Here is a 20,245-nt window from a genome sequence, read left to right as displayed (position 1 = left end):
CTGAGAGAGATTCTGACATTTCCCTGCCGCTGGACACCCTGTTTCACAAACAGCAGAGCAGCGCTGTCGTAGTCATTTGCGTGGTTATTCAGGTACCAAGAAGCATCTTGTAACAAATGCATCACTCACGCTGCTGCGATGACATCTCATCCCATCCCATCTTCATCTAAAAGAAACGATCTTGCATTAACAATGACCTGCTTGCTAATGGCAGGCCCTTGCTGCAGCCCAAAGGTGAAGCTTGATGGTTCCCATAGACCCATAGTATTCACAAGGCTGTTTGGGCAGTAGTTTTTATCGAAGTCCTGGGAGAAATGGCAGCAGGACTACCCAGTCATTACCCTGTTGTACTGAGGCAGTTGGTTTATGGCTGGGCTGGGGTTATACGCCAGTATGGGCTTGTCCTGGCCATCATCTTCTTGACTTCTCCAAGTTGTGGCAGTCGGGGAAGGCTGCATCTCATGCAATATTAACAAAAAATGCTACTTCTGGATCAGATTCTTCCACTGTAAGTTTGCCTCAGTATTGTTATTCAAAAAAAAAAAAAAAAAAGAAAGAGAAATCTATTGTGAAATATGGGAAATAGGACCATCCATGTAATCTGGCTTCATAATTGTTTATTCCCAGCCACTGCAAGCTTCAGGCTCCTATTTATCACTCCCACAACACAGGACAATTTAGTTGTTTAAGCTCTGTAACATCATGTTATATAGCTGGTGCTGAATGCAGTAAGGGAGAACATTTTACCTCATTTTAGTTGCCAGAACACTCATTCCTTGAATCTGCGGTTTAGATGCTGAAACGGAAAGGGCTATCAAAATATCCGCTGGAGTTTTAGTTTGGCAAACAGGCATCTCTGCAGTTGCAAGGGTGGTTTGCATGTCCTTCGGAGAGCAGCAAGAAATCAATATGGACTTGCAGGTTCATTTCCAAATATATTACCAGATAAAACGTCTACAAAGAGAACATTTTCCTTAAGAGGCATTGTGGGTCCCCAGTGATCGGTCGTGCTAACAGAATGAAATACACCCACCAGATCAGAGCTGATCCTTAGGGCTCAGGCACGCGAACAGGCTGGGATGTAGGAAGATAAGAACTGGGTCAGACCGAGGGTCTGTCAAGCCCAGCAGCTGTTTCCAACAACAGCATCGTTGGGTGCCTGAGGAAGAGGAGGAACCGAGCGAGCGTGTGTAACCCTTCCCCTATCCTCTGCACCTTACTATGCATAGCTCAGAGCATCTCCTGAACTGGACAGCATTTTTGTCCGTTAAGTAACTTTCAGTGAATTTTCTCATTCAAATGCTTGTCCAGCCTCTCCAGGAGACATTTAGCACCCACAGCATCCCGTGGCAATGAGACCCACGGGTCTGCTCTCTGCTGCGTGACAAGCGAATCCTGTGAATCTAGACAGTTTTGCTGCCTTTTCCTTCTCGCACAAGTGATCACGATTCACCTTCTCCCTGCCACTGCTGATGTTGTTGATACAGGTTGGGGCATTACCACAATGCAGCTGAGCTATGGTAATTGCTATCTGCACGCTCTTGGTTAGTGGCAAAGGGAAGTAAGAGAGTTTAGCCTTAGGCTAAGCAGTAAATAGGCTTAATTAGTTGAAATTTGCTGTGGGCTAAGAACATGTACCCAGATAGCCACCACAAGTCAGCTAAAATAGTAAACCATGTGTCCAGAACCTAAAAAAATACTTCGTATTTATGAATATAAATACACATTGCAACCTCATATTCTCTTTCCTTATTTCTCTCATATCACTGGTTTCCATGTATAAATAATAGTTAACAGGGCTTTTACCAGACTAGCTGACTGCAGGGTTAAACCTTGGACAAACAACATGCTCAGGTTTTGTTCAGCAAAAATGTACTTGTTTTTCCCCCCACAAAGAAGGACAACTGTAGTTTAAATCATAACATATGTTGTCTTCATTGTTCTTGCATTAGTCATGTGAAAGGCATATCCTATCTAAAACTTCACACAATGCAGCATGACAGTTTTTTGGGTGGGTAGAGTATTTATTACTGCTGGGGTCCCAGGCTGTAGCTATCCTTTGCATATATTCCCGCTCTCTCTATATAATTTATATAAATTGGCTGTGCCACTGGTTAGAAATTCCTGGCTCTATTTTTTGGAAAGGAGTAGTGGGGTCAGGGGTCAAGGGTCACGTATGTTTTTTGTCAGATGCTTGGGGGACTTTGGGTATTAAATAAAAATGTGCTTGTATTTACCATTACTTTGAGGCATCAGATGTTGATCATTCTTTCCTTAGGAGGTTTCTTTTTTTCTTTCTTTGGACTAAACGATTCTTTGCCAATGGTCTGTGGAAGACTCAGCCTCACACTGGCCTACCCCATTGCTCCTCACATGCTGAATACTTGGAATATGGTTGATGTTCGTTTCCTAATTTTCTTAATAATCAGCCTCAATGACAACATCAGCCTGTTTTGACTCCCATTAGGTGCCTTTAGCACCTATGGGCTAGTCAAGGAAACGACTAACCGTCACAAGGCTTCTTTTTCTTTCAGACATCACCTGGTCCCAGCAAGAAGTCAACCAACCTGCCCCCATTTTAGGATAAAATACATTTAAATGGCTTGTCCAAGGTGGCTACTTTGCCACGAAGCCCAGCTCAGCATCCCTCCCCATCGGTGAAGTTTTGCTGCAGTGGCTTTGCTCCCAGTTCACATCCCACTTTTGTTTATCCTTTCACGGAAATTTGACTGCAGTGGGGTGTTCAGAGTTGAAGAGACAGTAATTGCAACGGCAAGGACTGTCAGAAGGTCTTTAAATTGCAAACACTGCGTTTGCCTCCTCTGGAAAAACATGTCAGTTTTATGGTCCCACTTTAATGCTTTTAAACGCCGTTTTCCCCACAAAAACTGCTGAGAGGCATCTCTGTATGAGATAGGAAGGAGGAATGAAGCCCCCATCTAATTCCTCTGACTTCAGTAAAATTGATTAGGGAGGAAGTCGGCGCTCATTTGAAAACAGGCAGTTTAGAGACTTCGCAACTGCAATTTCAAGGAACTTGTTCCTGATTTTTTAGATGTTTAGAGCTCACCTGCGAAAATCTGGTAACAATTAACTGCTGTGAATGAAATTTAGTTTTAAATTTTGCTCCACGTCTTTTTATCTTGCCCCTGTTTACTTCGAGATACTGATGTTCGACCTAATATATTTAGACTCCCTGAGCAAATTTAATAGTTTCCAGACTCCCCATCTCCTGATCTCAGATAGGCACTATGTATTTTCTCATATCTCAGTTCATTTACTTCTACATTTATGCAAGATCAGTATCTGAAGGTCTGTAGAAATGCTGGCTTTCTAAATATAGGCCTCAATTTTTTCTCTGGTTTAAGGACTAAATCACCATTCTGGAAGGATGGCTTAAAGTTTCTCAGTATCTCAGTAATGGAATTATTTACCTAGAAAAATCCTTCTTTTTCCCTTTTTTTTTGGTCGCCTTTTTCTGCTTGCAAGAAGGAGATATGGGAAATCTGGATTTAGCTCCCTCATCTGCCTGAGTAGATTGGAACCCAGATGATAAGCAGTCTTTCTAAAGACATTAATTTCTAATTCTTGATTATCTCAGTTGCCATCAGCCAAGGGGAGCCAGGAAGAGTCTAATTATGGATAAACCAGACTTCTCTGTGTTATTATAGGAGCAAAGACAGAAGTAAATAACAAGGTTAAGCAGCCCAACTTCTTCTTTGCCTCAACAGGGCAATTCTCTCAATTATACCAACTGCTATGACATTGTCTAATTGAGTTTTAAACAGCCTAACTGCCCCAGTGACTCCTTTTGGGTGGCTCCTCTAATGGAGAAAGTATCTTATTCCCCTTTCTTGATCTAGACCGAAGTCAAAAACATTAGTATACCCTTGTTTTTCCTTTTCTTTCTCTGAAGGAACTACCTTTTTAAGGAGCAGTATCTTGGATCAGGTCTTAAATTGCCCAGGCCTTGAACTTGCAGCACACGGCTTTTCCAGAGATATGTTTCTGCAATTCACGGACATGATTCCAAGCCTTCCAGGCACTTGTAGGCCATAAATTATTAAACGAAACCTAAAGATCTGCCTTTTTAGCCCTTTGTAAGGATTTGCTCAGCTATCAGACTTGAGAAGGGCTTTTCTAAGCCTTCTCAGCGCTTGACTGTTGCCTCATAAACTGTGTTGATCCATGGGGCAGATTTGTTGAATAGTTTCTGCTTTAAATAAAAACTGAGAGGAAGAGAAATAGATGTGTAAAACTGCCCAAGGAGAGGAGAGTCCACCATCCCCCCTGTTTTGTTGATGGCTCAGTGTAGAGGAAGACAACGTCAACTCCTGCGTCTTTCTGGATGGATTGAAGTCAACACCTCGGACAAGGCACAAATGGACGTGCAAGCTGCAGACCTGTGTAGCACACCAGCAGCCGTGCCGTGGCTGCTTAGTCCTTCAGATTGCCCAAATCTGGCTTCAGCCCCTTGGGAGACCCCAGCACCGACCTACAGAGCCCTCCTCACATGCCATGCACCTTTCTCTCTCTTCAATGGTAGGTTTTTTCCTTACGCTCAACAGTCCTATCACAAAGATGTGCTACAGGCATTATAGCGCAAATAAAAGACACTGCAAAGATCTCACAGTCCAGAGTTGACATAAAGTAGAAAAAAAAAGATGTAAGCAAATAAAACAGCAGACTCGGAGAAAAGGCGAAGACTTCAGTGTTGACCTTGCGCAGTCATTCATCATTTCTTCCCAATCTTCTGTAACTGCAGAACCCTTCACGACAGAGTGAAAAGAGCCCAAAAGGCCAGGTATAGCTGTAGAATTATCAATTTTGTAAAAGCTTCTCTTTTCTACATGCCTCCTTTTCTCCTCTTGGGGACAAATTATCCTGCACCCTTGTTAAATGCTTTTGCATCAAGTATGCCTCAATAAAACACAAAATATGCTTCAATCGCAAGAATATCATCTGAGAAACTGTTATATCTTCACTCTGAGCTGTTAAGTGTTTTTGCACAGGAGTAGTTTATCTGTAAGATGTGAGGGGCGGTTGTCGGAGAGTAATTTAGGGGTGGTTTTGACCTGAGTCAAATCCTGGACTGAACAAGTTGCATAGACAACAGAGGAGGGGGGGGGCAGGGGACCTATTTTCTAAAACTGTCCCAAGTGTTAAGCTTTTGCTTTGTCGAAGGTTGTGAGAGGTTTTACATTACCTGTCTGCTCTGATGAGAAATGTTGTGGTGTGAACTAATACGATCCTAAAGGAGAGATATACAAAATAGATCTATTTTTATTCTGCCACTGGCTTGCTGAATGACCTTGCGTAAATCACATCCCTGTACCTCATTTTCAATTATGTAAATTAGGGATAAAAATTATTCACCTTCTTAAAGTGTTTTGAGATGTACTGGTGCAAAGCTAGATGCTATGATTTTAACACCTCACAATTAACGCTGCATTTCTAGCGATCTGACGCAGCTATCAAAACTCCTACCACTTTCTGGGTGATGTCTCATGTGGCGGGGTTTAGGGATGGATGGTCATCTAACCAGGCAGGGGATAATGTCAGAGGACACAAGGCTGATGAACTCTCTTTGCAATGGTCATTACTTTATGTTCTAGAACGTGTGAAAAGAAAAAAAAAATGCAATTAGGGAGCTGAGCAGCGCTGGTTGATGGTTGTGGATGGTTGGGCAGCAGCAATTCTTCACTGGTCCCTAAGCAGCCAATGTCCCGAGCAGGATTTTTCCTTTACTCCTATGGGAACATAAGCACCAGTAATGACAACTATTATCCTTGATTAGGCATCAACTGCTTTCAAAACCAAACCAAAGAAGATCTGCTACAGATAGACAAGGGATAGAGAGAAAAATCAATTAATATGGCTGCAAAGAGTGGAGATAGTTTAACTTCGATGGACATGTGCTCATCCAAGCCTGGGTCTGGTTCTGCCAGCACAGGTTTGATCCCACCAGCTCTCACTTTGCAAGGGACATGGTGTAGTGGGCATGGTGGTATTGGGTTGATGGTTGGACTCGATGATCTTAGAGGTCTTTTCCAACCTTGATGATTCTATGATTCTATGATTCTATGACTCTATGATTCTATGAATAGTGAATATTCACTAAAGCAAGGTCAGGGCCCAGGTGCCTGGTGAGTGGTGAACCCACCAGACTCGATTCATTCTCACTCTTTTTCTCCCATCCTCCCATGTTTCTGCATGTGTCAGAACAGCTTAATATTTTAGGGGTGAATATCGGCTGGGGCAAGTGGTGGCTGTTCCCAAGAGCTAAGGAAACTTCTGGTGCTGAAAGTTGGGGCTTTAGTTAAATGAAGTGCTAACTTCATTATCTGTGTTACATCTACTACTTCTAAAGTCCGACTCGATTGCGCTAATCACTGCAGAAATGTATGACGAGGAGCTTACAATCCAACCTGTCTGTCCAACGTCAGGAAAGCACAGACTTTTAGCATCGCCTGGGAAAAAGGCAAAATGGTCCTGTGAAGACCTTGCAGATGTACGCAGAGGGTCCTTGCCCAGCATCACCCGGTTGTCAGCTTGAGCCCTTTTGGAAAGGAGGATGAATGGGACAAAAAACTGCTCTTTTGGATAAGGACACTTGGGGAAGAGAATACATTTTCCTACATGACAATAAATTATACAACTGCCAGATTCAAGCAAGCAAAGTGATTCTGTTTTCCCCAAAGCTCTTCTCCTCCTCTAATTACATTTGAAATGTTTTGCATGCTATTGAAAATGTCACTTCCAGCTGCAGACCATTAAAGAGCCTACATGGCACAGCCACGGGTTTTGTTAGGGCAGGTTTGCTGCTGGGGATTTCAACGGCAGCAAAACAGACCTGGATTGAAGTACCTTTTGTTACAAACGTTGAATACTTGTTATGGTGATAAGGGATCTTCTACAAAGGCACAGTGGTGGCCAAACCATTTTAAAGACCGAGACCTGCATAACCAAGCAGGAACTATGTGCTATTTCTTCCCTTCTGCCCCAAAGCAGTAATGGAGACAAACGTAGTGGTGCTGGTTTGTACTGGGGTCACTACAGAAAAGCCCACGATGCTCTCCAAGGCATTCGTGCAGTTGAGCCCGTGTTCTCCTGGTACTGTTGGTCGAGTTGCCAAAGGGATACAAACAGATCTGCTCTGGCTCTTCTGCAAACACTGAAGGTTGAGTGATGGAGCAGCTGTGGCTTTCGTGGTGGGTCAAGATCCACCATCCAATGGTATCCTGGCACCCAGGGAAAAGGCTGATCAGCCATCGCTGCAGAGATCCTCCAGTTTCTCCTGCATGGCCAGGCTGTGTGAGCAGTGGCCAGGATCTAGGAAAGTCCTTCCACCCTGCTACGTCCACAACACTTTTCTGGCTCCTCTTCCTCACTCCCTCACTGATGCCCACTCCATAAACCAGCTTATGCTGAGGATTTGATGCCTCCAGGATTACACCCATATGGGATGTAGTTCCCTTTCCTGAGCTCATTGCTCTGCAAAAGCTGCACAGAAATAGAAGGTGGAAACAGGACAATATCCTGAAATCAGGATTTCATGACCCGAAACGTGGTTCTGCAAACATGGTTTCTTCTCCTTCCACTGATGTGCCCCCTGGCATGCAGACCCAGCTCAGCAGAGGGAAAGTCCCACATTTAGACTCTGCATAACTGGACTTCGTGGGGTTTTTTCTATATCAATGCAAAAAGAAATTAAATGTTTCCCAGTCTGAAACAAGAGAAAACCAATTCTTTTTCTGGCTAAAACAGAATAATTTCTTCAACCCCGAATCAATCCTTCCATTGCCCTATCAGCTTTTAAATGGGGTTTAATGCTGTGGCAGTGAAACCCTTGATGTGACACCACTCCTTGCACCAGGGGACATGGACAAGGTGGGAAGTTGTGCTGCTCTGGACATAGCCAGTACAGCATTCACCTGGGGTGAATTATTTCTCTTGAGAAATGAAAAGCAATGTAGAATACTTCTACAGCTTCCAGGTCTCCTAATCTAATTTAAGTTGCTAACCATCGGGAAGGAAAACAGAAAAAAGGAAAGACCAATTCTAGTGAGAGGGAAAAGAAATATTTTTTCCTTAAAGCAGACAGGAGGAGGCTTTGAGGCCATAGCACAATTTTTCTAAGTGACCAGCCAGATCCTTGATTCGAGGTACCCTCGTGCTGTAAGGGACACCCTGTTGGTATTTGCTTTTCAGTGTCGATCCCCTGAGAGAGCCCAGAGCTTGCTCTTTAAATAGCCCAGAGCTGATAAATGCATTTTTCACAGGGAACACCAGGAAAAGCTGCACTTTGTGCTTCCTTTGCCCTCAACTCCAATACGTGCTGGAAAGTCAGGTCTGGCCCCTCTCTCCCTGTGATAAAAGAGCAGGTTTTTGTTGCAGCTCTCTTGGTGAGGGGCTGCTGGGACCAGGCTGGAGAAGAGGGAGGAGGGTATGTGCATCTCATTCAGTCTCTCTCCTGGTACCGCTGCTTAGCACTGATCCTGTCCCAATCATGTTCACTGCTGGCAACAGGACTAAGACCACCAATTTATTCTATCCCGGTCTGCAGTCATTGATCCCTCTCGCTGGAGAAGGATAGGATGTTTTCTTTCTTTCATCCTGTACTGTTTTAACTAAAGTTTTGATGGAAGCAGAGCAGCCTCCTGAATATGCTGCAGAGACGTTCATTTGAACTTAAATGGAAATGAGCCTGCCAAAAAGATTAACGGCTGACACTGCCAACATGTTTAGAATAAATTTCCAAACAGCCCCAAAGAGCAAGTTGCTCCAGTTAGAGCACGACGGGAGCCCTGGGGAACTTGATAAGATCTGCCCAGGAGGCAGTAAACTGGTGAGGGTATCGCAGCACACCCCCAAACCCCCTTCATACCCTTGTTCTGCTGCTGGAGCCTGGAGGAGGTCATGCGTGTTTGGGTGCTGCATCCAACCCCCCTGCCTGGGTGCTGCATCCAACCCCCCTGCCTGGGTGCTGCACCCGTGGTATTTGCACAGGTCCTGTGGCTGGCACATGCAACTGTCCTCCCAGTGCACGAGAGATGTGGACATACTGGAGAGAGTCCAGTGAAGGGCCACAAAGATGATTGAGGAATTGGAGCGTCTGTTGTATGAGGAGAGGCTGAGAGAGCTGGGACTGTTCAGCCTGGAGAAGATGAGGCTCTGGAGGATTTTATCAATGTGTACAAATATCTGATGGGGGAGTAAAGAAGATGGAGCCAGATTCTTCTCAGCAGCGCCCAGTGACAGGACAAGAGGCAATGGGCACAAATTAAAATACAGGAAATTCCAATTTAAACATAAGAAAAAAGCTTTTTTCTCTGTGCAGGTAATCAAACACTGGCACAGGTTGCCCACAGACTTTGTGGAGTCTCCATCCTTGGAGATATACAAAACCCAATCGGACAAGTCCTGAGCAACCTGCTTTAGCTGCCCTTGCTCTAAGCAGGAGGTTGGACTAAACGTTCTCCAGAGCTCCCTTCCAGCCACAATGATTCTGCAGTTCTGTGCCCCCTAAATTTAAGGAGCAAATGGTGTCTTTGGTTGAGATCTGTGCTTTGTAGCGGGTGATTTCCTAGCTTGAAGAAGGTTCATGAAGACAAAGTACAAAACAGGAATGGCTGTGAGGCTGGTAGAGCCAACACATGGTGTGGAGCGATCACAGTCCACAGGAGCAGGGTGACTTCTTGACATAACTCAAAAAGGTGCCATCATTTTCTTTTCAGGGCTAAAGAAGATTAATATTTGCAAACTAAGGAAGTAGGCACATGGCAGTGAGTTCTTGGAAGAGCAAGAGCTGTTTAATGTCTCTGGGATGTAAATAATAAGTCAGCAGAGATCTCTCATCATGAACTTAACCTTTCTTTGTCTAACTAATAACAGGACTTGTAAGTAGAACTGTCAGAATCTCCCGTTCCCTCAAGCTCAACAAGGACTTCTTCTATTTCAACAAAGAAATCAGGAAAATGTTCCCAAATGCCCTTTTACTCATTTTCAAGTTTTTTTTCCACTGAAAAAAAAAGGAAGTAGAAGACTAAAAGGGAGCTATGACTTCTCTGAAGACCCCAAGGCAAAAGTTAGGTGATTTGGTGGTCCCTGGCGGAGCATCCATCACTTTAGTCTGTCCTATGTTCATATCCAGTCACAGCATTAGTGAATTCTCCCTGGTTGCTTGGCAAGATCAGGAGAACATGGGTAATTTCCTTGCATGTGCTAGCTGGCAGGGTCAAAGGAGCAAGTTGTAATCTACCTTCCAACCTTCAAATCCAAACATGAAAGGTGTGGGGACCATAGAGAAAGACACTAAACCCTACAGCTTGTGGCCAACTAACACTCCCAAAATGTGAAGGGATCCCCACAAACCATCCACACACTGCTATGTCTTTTTTAATAACGACGGACATGCGTGGTGGAAGGATGAGGGTTGGGTGGAACAGGAACTCGTATCTTTCTTTTGGCTTTCAGGCTTCAAGTTTCCTTTAAAATGGAAGGAAAAATCAGCAGAGGTTTCTGTGACAGAAGCTGCTCCATTAACTTTTGCCCCCAAACCCTCTGATTTCCAAGAGGTTTCATGGTTCTGGCTCTGGCAAACAGTTCCGCAGGGCCCTGGTTTCCCTGGGGCTTTGTAAGGGTTTGTTGTCCCTAAGCCACAGTCGTGCTTCTTCCTGGGACGGTTCCTGTGTTGGTGTGTTGACAGGGGGCACGCCGGCCCCGGCCCTCCCTCTTCACTGCTGCTGCTACTGGTATTGCAGAAGCCCTGTCTCGTCCAAAGTGCTGGGCAAGGACAAGAGATGGCCCCTTGCCCAGAGAGCTTGAAATCTAGCTTATCCAGGACCATGCTCCAACACCCTTAAATTTGATCAAAAGCCAGTGACTCCCTTAAAAGCATGGCCTGACTCTAGAAGGGGGATCAGATTATGGTCTTGAGCAGGTCATCATTGTTTTTGGTATCAGAACAACATCACGTTCACTGCTGACATTATTTAAAGCAAATATAGATAATTTCTAGTACCTGCAGAGTGTTCCCAAGGCGAGGTATCTCACCTCCTTACCCAAGCTATGTGAAAATATCCAAATCTTTTTTATTTTGTTGTTTTACTAGGAATCGCACCAGGTTGGCACTTGGAATATATTGACGTGAAGGACTCTGCCATGGACAAGACGTTTCGCTTCCAGTGTGATCGCTGGCTGGCTAAAGGTGAAGACGATGGGCAGCTCATAAGGGAACTGGCTTGTGCCAATAATGACATCCTGGAACTGAAGGAACGGACTGGTAAGTTTAGAGTTGACCTGTGGCATTTGCTGAGGGACCTCAGAGGCCATAGGACCACATCTCCTGCAAGCTGCTCCACTGAGGGTTCCCATGCAACAGGCATTTGTATTTGCAGGCTTTAAAGGTTGAATTACTTAAGGTACTCTTTAGTTCAAAAGTGAAATGCTGTGAGAAGAAAGAAACAAATCAGGATTTATGAGGAAGAAAAAGATCTCATTCTGGGTTGAAACTGCCCATCTGCAGCGGTTCAATCCAGCAGTAAGCCATAAGGACACATGGTTATGGTCTCATTAGCAGTAATGTGCTTGAGGCTTTGGGGTGAAAATAAGTCCAATCCTTAAAGCTTTGTAAGTAACATTGCTCCAGCTTCCTCCTTAACATCTTCTGGGCTACTAGCTCAAGTATCCCGGCTGAACATGACAGCTGAGCTTAACGCCCCATAGCCCTGGGTCTGCTCTGGGTAATTCCTCTGGGTCCGAAGTAATTATACTGGTGTCTAATGTGGTGAGCGAGTGAGCGAGCAAGAGTTATTTAACTGCACTGATGATACGCAAAGTGCATCTCAAGAACTCCTGCACCGCAGTGCTCTTCTTCAGGAGAGTCCTGGAGAGTCAATAATCACATTACTTCAGTGTGATTTCACTCTGCCCCTGCAAAAAAATCAGTCTTGTGATTGCCATTTTGGGTACTTTCATACCACCACAGCATCCGAGCACATCCTGTTGGGTACCTGGATACCCTCACTGTCTCTGTTAGGAAAGGTGGCACAAAAACTGTAGGATTTGGGCTGTGTTAAAAAGGGAGTGCTTAGCACAGCAGGGAGCTGGACACAGCTTGTTCAAGAGCAGCTTCGTCTACTCTTGCTAGCTGATTGAGCAGTACTCATATTTTTCAGGTACTCTATCCCTGCATGAAATCCAAAGCACGTAGAAGTCAAAAGTCCCACAGATTTCAGTGTGGTTCCATCATTATTTTGCAAATGCTTTCTTGTGTGCTGTGATAAATATTAGGAAGAGAGTTTTTAAGCAACGTGACAGCCAAATGAAGAGATCTTTCTGGCCATCTGCTCTTCTTTTTCTTTTTAACGCATGTGTTAATTATGCTTTAAAGCCTATGAGATTGTCACAGTAACAAGCGACAGAGAGGATGCAGAAACAAAGGAAAACATCTGGATCATCTTAGAAGGAAAGCTGGGCCGCTCGAAAGAATTCCTTATGGAAAACTCCTCCAAGAAAAGGAAATTTGAAAGGTAGTGGGACTGGATGATGGGCTAGAGGAACTCCCCACTAGCTGTGTGTCTTCCACAAATGCCACCTCTTCTCCAGGATGGTCTACAGAGTTGCGTTTGTGCCATGCTGTTCCTCATCCCCTTTCCAAAAAGTCTAATGGCTTCTTATCATTTAAAAATGATAAGAAAAAGGCGTTTGGTAAAAGGAAATGTAGATGGTGCATGTGCACGTGTGTGTCCTTTTGTATTAGTACATACAAATGGGCTTCTGGACAGCCCCCGGGGAGGCTGTGTATTTTTGAGCTGGGAAGAGCAGAAGGAAGCTGGAGGTGTTTTTAGTTCCTTTTACAGCATCTCACTGGCAGTGGGAATCAGAGAGAAAGTAAAAATAGTTGGAGGCTAAATGTCAGAGCTGCTCAGATTTGACTTTCCAGACGAATCTGGGGGGTAAGGCTGAAAGATCACTGTCGCATGAGGAAAGACGAAAATCAGCCTCGTGAGCAGACGAGCTGGAGGCACATCTATGTAACGCGGAGCAGATTCCTTTTCCCATGTAGGACCAAAGTGCTCCAGATGTGAGATGGGTTTTCTGCTTTGTTTAAGGACACAGCACGCCCTTAGGAGACTGGAACCTCTTCAAAGCCACCAACTCTGCTGATGCTCGGTTGCTTTGCAGGGAGGAAAGGTTTTTCTTGCGGCTCTGTAAAGGAAGGTGAAATTACAGATGACGTAGACGTTAGCATGAATGGTTGAGATTTCATGTGAAACATGAAAGATCGGGAGGAGCTTTCTCCTGACCTTCAGCTGATGGTGTCTACAGTGGAGTTAAAGACACCGCTCTCCAAAGCATTAGTCACAGTCCATCCTTGGAGGCAGGTTGGAATAAGGACCAGTCCAAGGAGATAAACCTAACAGATATGCAGAGAACATGACAGGGAGCCAGCCAAGGGTTTGACAGAGACCTGTTGTTTCTCTAAACTGTTTTCAAGCTGAGCTTCAGGAAGGGTGGCTGAACTAGCAAATTTAAAACAGCTATGGTGGATAGATGTGTAACAGATACACTATCTGTCAAGAATGAATGAATAAGTGCCGGAGGGGAAATTAGTCATTCTTTAGCTTTATCTGTAATGAGGCAAATTGATTTTGTATGTGGAACAGCTCAAGTTTATCCTGGAAAGTCCTAGTAGCAACAATTTACAGTGTCACCCCTGATCAGAGAAAATACTAAATTTAAATGTGGAAATTATACTTTGTCTTGAATGATTGTAGGTTAAATGAAATGTCTTTAAATGAATGCTTATCTTCCGTAGCCATGTGCAAATTACTTAATGTCCATATGAGACAAGTCACTGCCATCCTTCAAGGTACTAACTGAAACTGTTCCCCGTTTCTTGTAGGGGAGCAACAGACACATTTCAGTTTTCTTCAAAGAACGTTGGGGATATCGCAGCCATCTGTGTTGGTCACTGCCCAAAAGATGGGAAGAAGTCATCTGCAAAAGCTGATGTCTTCTGGCATGTCCAAGAGATTATCATAACGGAGATGGAGCTTTGCAACAAGTAAGTGCCTTCTCATCTGCAAGGAGCTGAGGGAGGAGGGCATGGGGAAGCTGAGCAGCTCTGCATGTGTCCTCCTGAAACATTTCAGACTTAAGCAATAGCGGAAAGTCTTCCCAAATCTTAATCCCTTTCTGAAAGCTAAGGACAAGCTGTTTGGTGTGTCGGGTACAGAATGTCCCTGCCTGACTTGCCTGTGCAATTTCTGAGTTGTTAGAGAAGGTTTTTGCATGTGCAGATAAGTTTACAAACAAGTTGGCTTGGGTGAATCTCGCAGCTATGACAAATTAATGTCTCAGCTTGTGGAAAATACTCAGACTGACTGAAATTTAAGGGGTTTGTAGGATGCTCTGCACAGTCCGGCCTTTAGGTCTTGTAAAAAGATCTCCTAGAAAAAAGTTGAGAGTAAGACAAAACCTGAGCCTCTGATTCAGACCAGTTTGGATGACAGATCCTTCTGGTATGGTCCAAAAGGCCCACTGGAGAGGTTGCAGTCACGCAGCACAGCTACTCTGATTTGAATATGACTGAAATTTTGCCATGGCCAAAAAATGAACATGTCTGAAGAGCCCTGAGCATGTCAGGTCCTACATGCTTTGGTCTGAGGCCAAAGGGGTGATGTTCACGACTCAGGGAGCAGATAGCACAGGGACTATGCAGGAACCCAAGAAGATTGTCCATTTGCAGAACAAACTGCTCTTCAGAGAAAATATCCACAATGTTAATTGTGGATTTCTTTTCTCCTCCATATTTCCATTGCTGCTAAAGAATTTAACTATAAGGAGTTTGTTCCAACTGAGACAATTGAGTGTTTAAGAAGAAATCCTTGAAGTGTTTTTTTTTTAGAGAAGCTAAGAGTCTCTCCTAGCAAATTAATCAGCCAGTAGAAGAGCCACAATGATATTTGCTGAATGAAAACTCAGTCAATTACATACTAAAACATGTTCTTTTCTCCTGGTGGGGAAAAACCTGGGACCCTTAGAGTCCAGCTGTGCAATCAAATCCATGCACTAAACTCATTGGGAGCATGTTGAAACTGCTCAAACAGTACATTTTGAGCGAGCCAAAGATCTTCTCATAAAGCCCCAGGTTTTTAAAAGTTGTTTTAAATTAAAAAGAGCAGCCAGGAGATACCAGTAAAGCCTGCAGCCTGTCGTTGCACTGAAGCAGGGCTCCAGCTCTGCAGACGCAGCACTTCACAGGGGTGTTTGATCTGCAAACGATCAACTGCAGCAGATTGCACCGTGAAAGCAAGCTTTTGCTTCAGGTATTCCCGATCCCAAACATCCAAAAAACCCCACCCAGTCAAGCCAAAGACCAAATTAAAAGAGTTATGAGATTGCTGCAGTGTTTTGAATTATACTGGGATTTTTGCTTTTTAGTAGTAGATCTTAGTATGTGAAAGGGCTGTATTTAGAAGCTTTTTCTTGCAAATCCAAGGGCTGGAAAGGTCATCTTTTTTCTTCTTGCCCCTCGTGGAGTTATAATTCCACACCATGAGATATTACGTATCCCAGGAAATAAAACTGCAGCATCAGGCAACCCCTCCACCCCACTCTCATGCAGTTTTTCTGTCCCTGAGCCTAAAATTTTGCTCCCACCAGAATTTCTCATTTACAAAGCTTCTTTCCAGAGAAAGGAGTGCTTTACTTTGGCTGCAGAAAATGTCGAAAGTGTTGGAAGTGCTTAAGAAGCACCGTACTGGCCGGAATCGCAGTAACCCTTCCTCCAGGTGTTTATTTTACGCGTACGCACTGCAATCCAGCTACGCTCCCTCCAAGAGAACCTGCTGCAGTTTGGTGAAGGCAGAGAAGGGGGAAAAAAAACTCATTTGGAAATGATCTGCATCATTGGAAATGAAATACATCATTAAAAGCAGAGTGCTCCAGCCTCTGGCCGGGTGCCAGGTATGCGGTAATTTATGGATGTGCTATATGTGCTCCCTGCACATCACCAGAGGCAGCACTGCAGAGCCAAGGGCTTTCGGCATCTGGTACCCATCATTTCTCTGCTCGATGCTTTTTTTTTTTTTTTTGCTTGTTAAGGATGAGCTGGATGATCTAGATGAGGAAAGGGGGGGGCGGATTTAAACCTCCTCCTCCCCCCATCTTTCCCATTCCCTTTTTCCTAGTTCCTAGCCCAACCTTACCCGTACCATCAGTGGGGATAATTGCAGACCTCCCTGCTCTCAGACCAGTTATACTCAGCAGCGCTGGGGCTGATTGCTCGTCCTGCCTCGGTGGGTCTGTAAATGGACATGCCATTGCGCAGGCAAAAGAGGTGACAAGTTCCCACACCAGCCCTCCCATGTTCAGGGTGTCTGTGGCTGTCTAGGGAGATGTTGGGTTTTCCAGTTGCAGTTGCAATGTTCAATCACGGCCGTCTTTCTAGAGAGAAACTCTAGGGCTAGCACATATATGGAAAAGTACTGAAACAGCATTAATATTGGGTAATTTAGTAGCATGCCCAGTCCATAACATTTGCCCAATAAATGGGCAGATCCATACGATACATGCTGCTAATTTTCCTTCGGCAGATACTTTTTCAGGTGCAATGTGAAAATCCCTCTGCGTTACAAGAGACGGGACTACAAAGTCTTTGAGTGTGCCAAGGTCACCGAGAGCTTCGCCAGCAAAGCCCGGAGCTTGGTGCCAGTCAAATACGAGACCATCGTGGTCACAGGCTTTGAAAAGGGCGCGGGGACCGATGCCAACGTGTTCATCACCATCTTCGGGTTGAACGGGGACTCGGGAAAGCGAGCGCTGAAGCAAAAGTTCCGGAATCTCTTTGAGCGGGGGAAAACCAACAGGTTTTACCTGGAAACCCTGGACATGGGGGAGCTAAAAAAAGTCCGGATTGAGCACGACAACAGCGGTCTGGCCCCGGGCTGGCTGGTGGAACGGGTGGAGATCACCAACTCGGCGACCGGCGTGACCACCATATTTCCCTGCGGGAAGTGGCTGGATGAAAACCGGGGCGATGGGTTAATCTGGAGGGAGCTTTTTCCTAGGTACTGAGGAGGGCAGGGCTGCAGGAGGGTTTTATAGAATCATAGAATCATTAAGGTTGGAAAAGACCTCTAAGATCATCGAGTCCAACCGTCAACCCAACACCACCATGCCCACTACACCATGTCCCTTCTGCATGCGCATTTTTCTTATTAAATCGTTTTATATTGCATTTTACTTTTTAAAACGTTGCCTTTTATATTGAAAGATTTTTAGTAGCAAGAGGTACTTGCTGGGTTAACATTTTGTAAAAGTAATACTGCTTTTTTTAAAGCGCGTATAAAATTGTGAATGAAATGAATACATTTCTCGCTTATTTATGATTAAAAGTCACAACTAGCAGAGCCATAAACTATCCTTTAACAGCTCAGATGCCATCTTCTGCTTTCAGTGCTCTGCCCTGCCAGGGCTGGGAAAGCCCTCTGACCTCCACCACTGATGGGCTCCCCTTTTAGATGAGTAAAGAGGATAAGAGAATTGAGCCAATATATTTAAGAAAATTGAGCTTGGAGATCCCAGTTTTTCCCACCTCTGACAACTGTGAATGCTGCATGTCCCTACACACACGCGCGCACACCTCCAGAAGGCACCGCATCGAAAGCAGTGGGCACAGCAGGGCTTTCCGCAGGGAGGTTGGGAACGACCCATTATCCACCCGGCCAGGTCTCAGGGGGTGGGATCTGGGTGGCGTTTTCCACCCGTGGGCTTTCCCCCCACAAGCCAGACCCAGCTCTTGGGCTGAATTCATCTGGTCTGCCCAGAGCTGAGATCTACAGTTACAGCAGCCGGAGCAAAAGACCTACCAGATAATCAATTCCACTGTGAGGAAGCTGTGCTAACTATATTCAAAGCTGTCTCAGGATAATCTTACCCTATATGGCCTGAATACCAACTCTGTTTCAGAGCAGCTGCCATTCATTTTAATTTTTTTCTTTTAATAAGGATTGCTGGTTTGATTTTTTCTGTGGTGAAGAAGGGATTTCCCGGCCCCAATAAGAGCCAGTGCTCCTGTAGATGAGCTCTTCCCAGCTCCTGGCATCGCTACAGGTACCAACCAGAAAAATTGTTTGCAAGTCATTACTTCTGGAGCCCCGTCTCCCTCCCCAGGGAGCAAAGCAGCAGGACACATCCTCTGAGCTGCCATGAGAAGAAGACCTTCCTCCCGGCCCACCCGTGTCCTAGGAGAGGTTGTTCCGCCTCCAGAAGCTGGTTTTAAACAAGCGTTTTGTGCAAATGGGAATCAAATGGGTTAAGAGTGGGTTAAACTAGCAGAGCCCACCCACCCCATCAGTCCCTGGGTTGGGACGAGGCACGCTTCTGCTGGGACGTGACCTGGATGTGCCTGCCCACAAGGCAGGACTGTCCCACTGCTGAATCCCTGCCTGGTCATGGGCAAAGGAGGCCCCAGCAAAGGCTAGTGATGCTGAGACAGGAGTTAGGGGCTTATTGCAGGTGCTGTCGATTGCTCCTGGATGTTTGAAACTGCTGCATCCCACCAAAGCCACACCAGGGAAGTGCTGCATCTTTATTTTCCGCAGCAGGCACCATCAAAGAGACTTGAGCTTATTCAGGGCTGTCTGTGCCAGCTCGCAAATAATAGCTCAGACTAATTCATTTTAGAAACCTTTATGGTAACTGATGGTTTTGGAGCTGAGCAAGTTGCTTAAATGAGCCCAGTAATCAACCTCATCAAAGATCAACTACTCATTGATGGGAATAATAATAGCAGCCTTTACTGGTTGTCTTCTCCCTCCTCACTCCAGACTGGTGCTACCGAGCTCTGAGCAAGGACTGAGCGGGGGCTGGGAGCTCACAGGAGGAGCAGAACAGACCTCAGGAGAGCTGAAAGCGGGTGCTGGGGTCAGCAGGCGTGTTGTAACCCTGGGACCCTGCTGGGATGGGGCTCGGGCTCCCCAGACATCCAGGGGGTCCCACGAGCAGAGTCTGGAGCATTTGCATTTGCTGTGCTTGTGCAGTGTCGTTGCAAAGCAGCGCTTTCCCCGTGGGTGTTTTGAAACAAAAATAAAAGGGTCAGGCTTTTGATCTCTCTGCTTTCCCTCCCACCCCAGTCTACTAGGGCTAGGAAAAAACCCTCCCTGTCAATAGATTTGTCCCATTTTTAGACAAATGTGTGCTGCAGTGAAATAGGAGTTTTTCCCATTAAAATGCTGTAGTCCCAGCATTTCCAGTTGGCTCCAGTCAGCACCCACTTGGTGCGGAGATGCCAGAGATGCTGGTTTTGTAGCATCGCTGCATCGCAGCGGTTTAACCCCTGCCAGACCCTGAGCAAATTCACCATGACACACGTGGGACCTGTACTGCTCCATGCTTCCAGCCCTCTGGAGCAGCGGGGCAGCTCCCGATCCACACGCCATCCCTGCATGGGACAAGGAGGAAAGAGCAATCGTTACCTTGCATATGAGCTGTGCTCACATCTGGGAGTAATCACAAGTAGGAAGCGGCTACAGCCATGGATTGAGGTCCTGTTGAAGCAGGAATGAACATCTTCGGGGTCACCAAATCACTGCGTAGGTGAAAGATGGGATTGCAGATACCTGGGTTGCCATCAAAACCACCTGCCATCCCTGGACGGGCATGTTCAACACAAAAGCTGTGCTGACCTGCAGGCAATGCTGCCCTAAAAAAAACCAAAAGGGAGTTTGCTGATATGGGGTCAGCAACCTCACTGCCTCCCAGGAAAGCAATGTTGGCAAAGTATGAAAAAACTCTGCTTTTTTCTTCAAAAGACTTCAAAAATGCCCCTTGTTTGTGCAAAACTCAACTCCACCCTGGCTCTGGGGAGTCGTTCTGTTGCTACAACAACTAATGCTACAAAAGTAATAAAGCAAGAGTGGAGTTTTTCCAAGGGCTGGATTTGCATTAAGCTGCTAAAACCAACACGTTCTTGGCCAAGCAGAGAACTGAGGAGGAGAAAAGCCAAAATTGTCCTAGGGCTGTGCCTTTTGCATGGCTCAGGCAATCTGCCTGCTGGGGCAGAGCTCCCCAAAGCTGTTGGGCAGACGCACAGCTCTTGCATCCCCTGCCACTCTCTACCTTTTTTATTTGCTCTTTGTTTCTTAATCGGTGTGGTTTTAGTGCACGCGCCTTCAGCCAAAACCATTAATGTAGGTGAGAAGCAAGAGCAAAGGACAAGGATGGTGACACCCAG

The 20,245-nt window shown here is 45.4% G+C and overlaps 1 protein-coding gene across 1 annotated transcript in view; it reads left to right on the top strand.

The window, feature by feature from the left end:
• Positions 1-17,085, top strand: part of LOC142075431 (lipoxygenase homology domain-containing protein 1-like) — a 77,477-nt gene extending 60,392 nt beyond the window's left edge. Inside the window, exons 22-25 of the mRNA XM_075136746.1 lie at positions 11,114-11,284; positions 12,395-12,533; positions 13,910-14,071; positions 16,605-17,085. Of these exons, the coding sequence (XP_074992847.1) occupies positions 11,114-11,284; positions 12,395-12,533; positions 13,910-14,071; positions 16,605-17,085 (953 nt within the window). The remainder of the gene's footprint in view (positions 1-11,113; positions 11,285-12,394; positions 12,534-13,909; positions 14,072-16,604) is intronic.
• Positions 17,086-20,245: the final 3,160 nt, after the last annotated feature.

The sequence above is a fragment of the Calonectris borealis genome, chromosome Z, assembly GCF_964195595.1.
Source record: "Calonectris borealis chromosome Z, bCalBor7.hap1.2, whole genome shotgun sequence".
In the NCBI taxonomy this organism is placed as follows: domain Eukaryota; kingdom Metazoa; phylum Chordata; class Aves; order Procellariiformes; family Procellariidae; genus Calonectris; species Calonectris borealis.
This window is presented reverse-complemented; position numbering and strand designations above follow the sequence as displayed.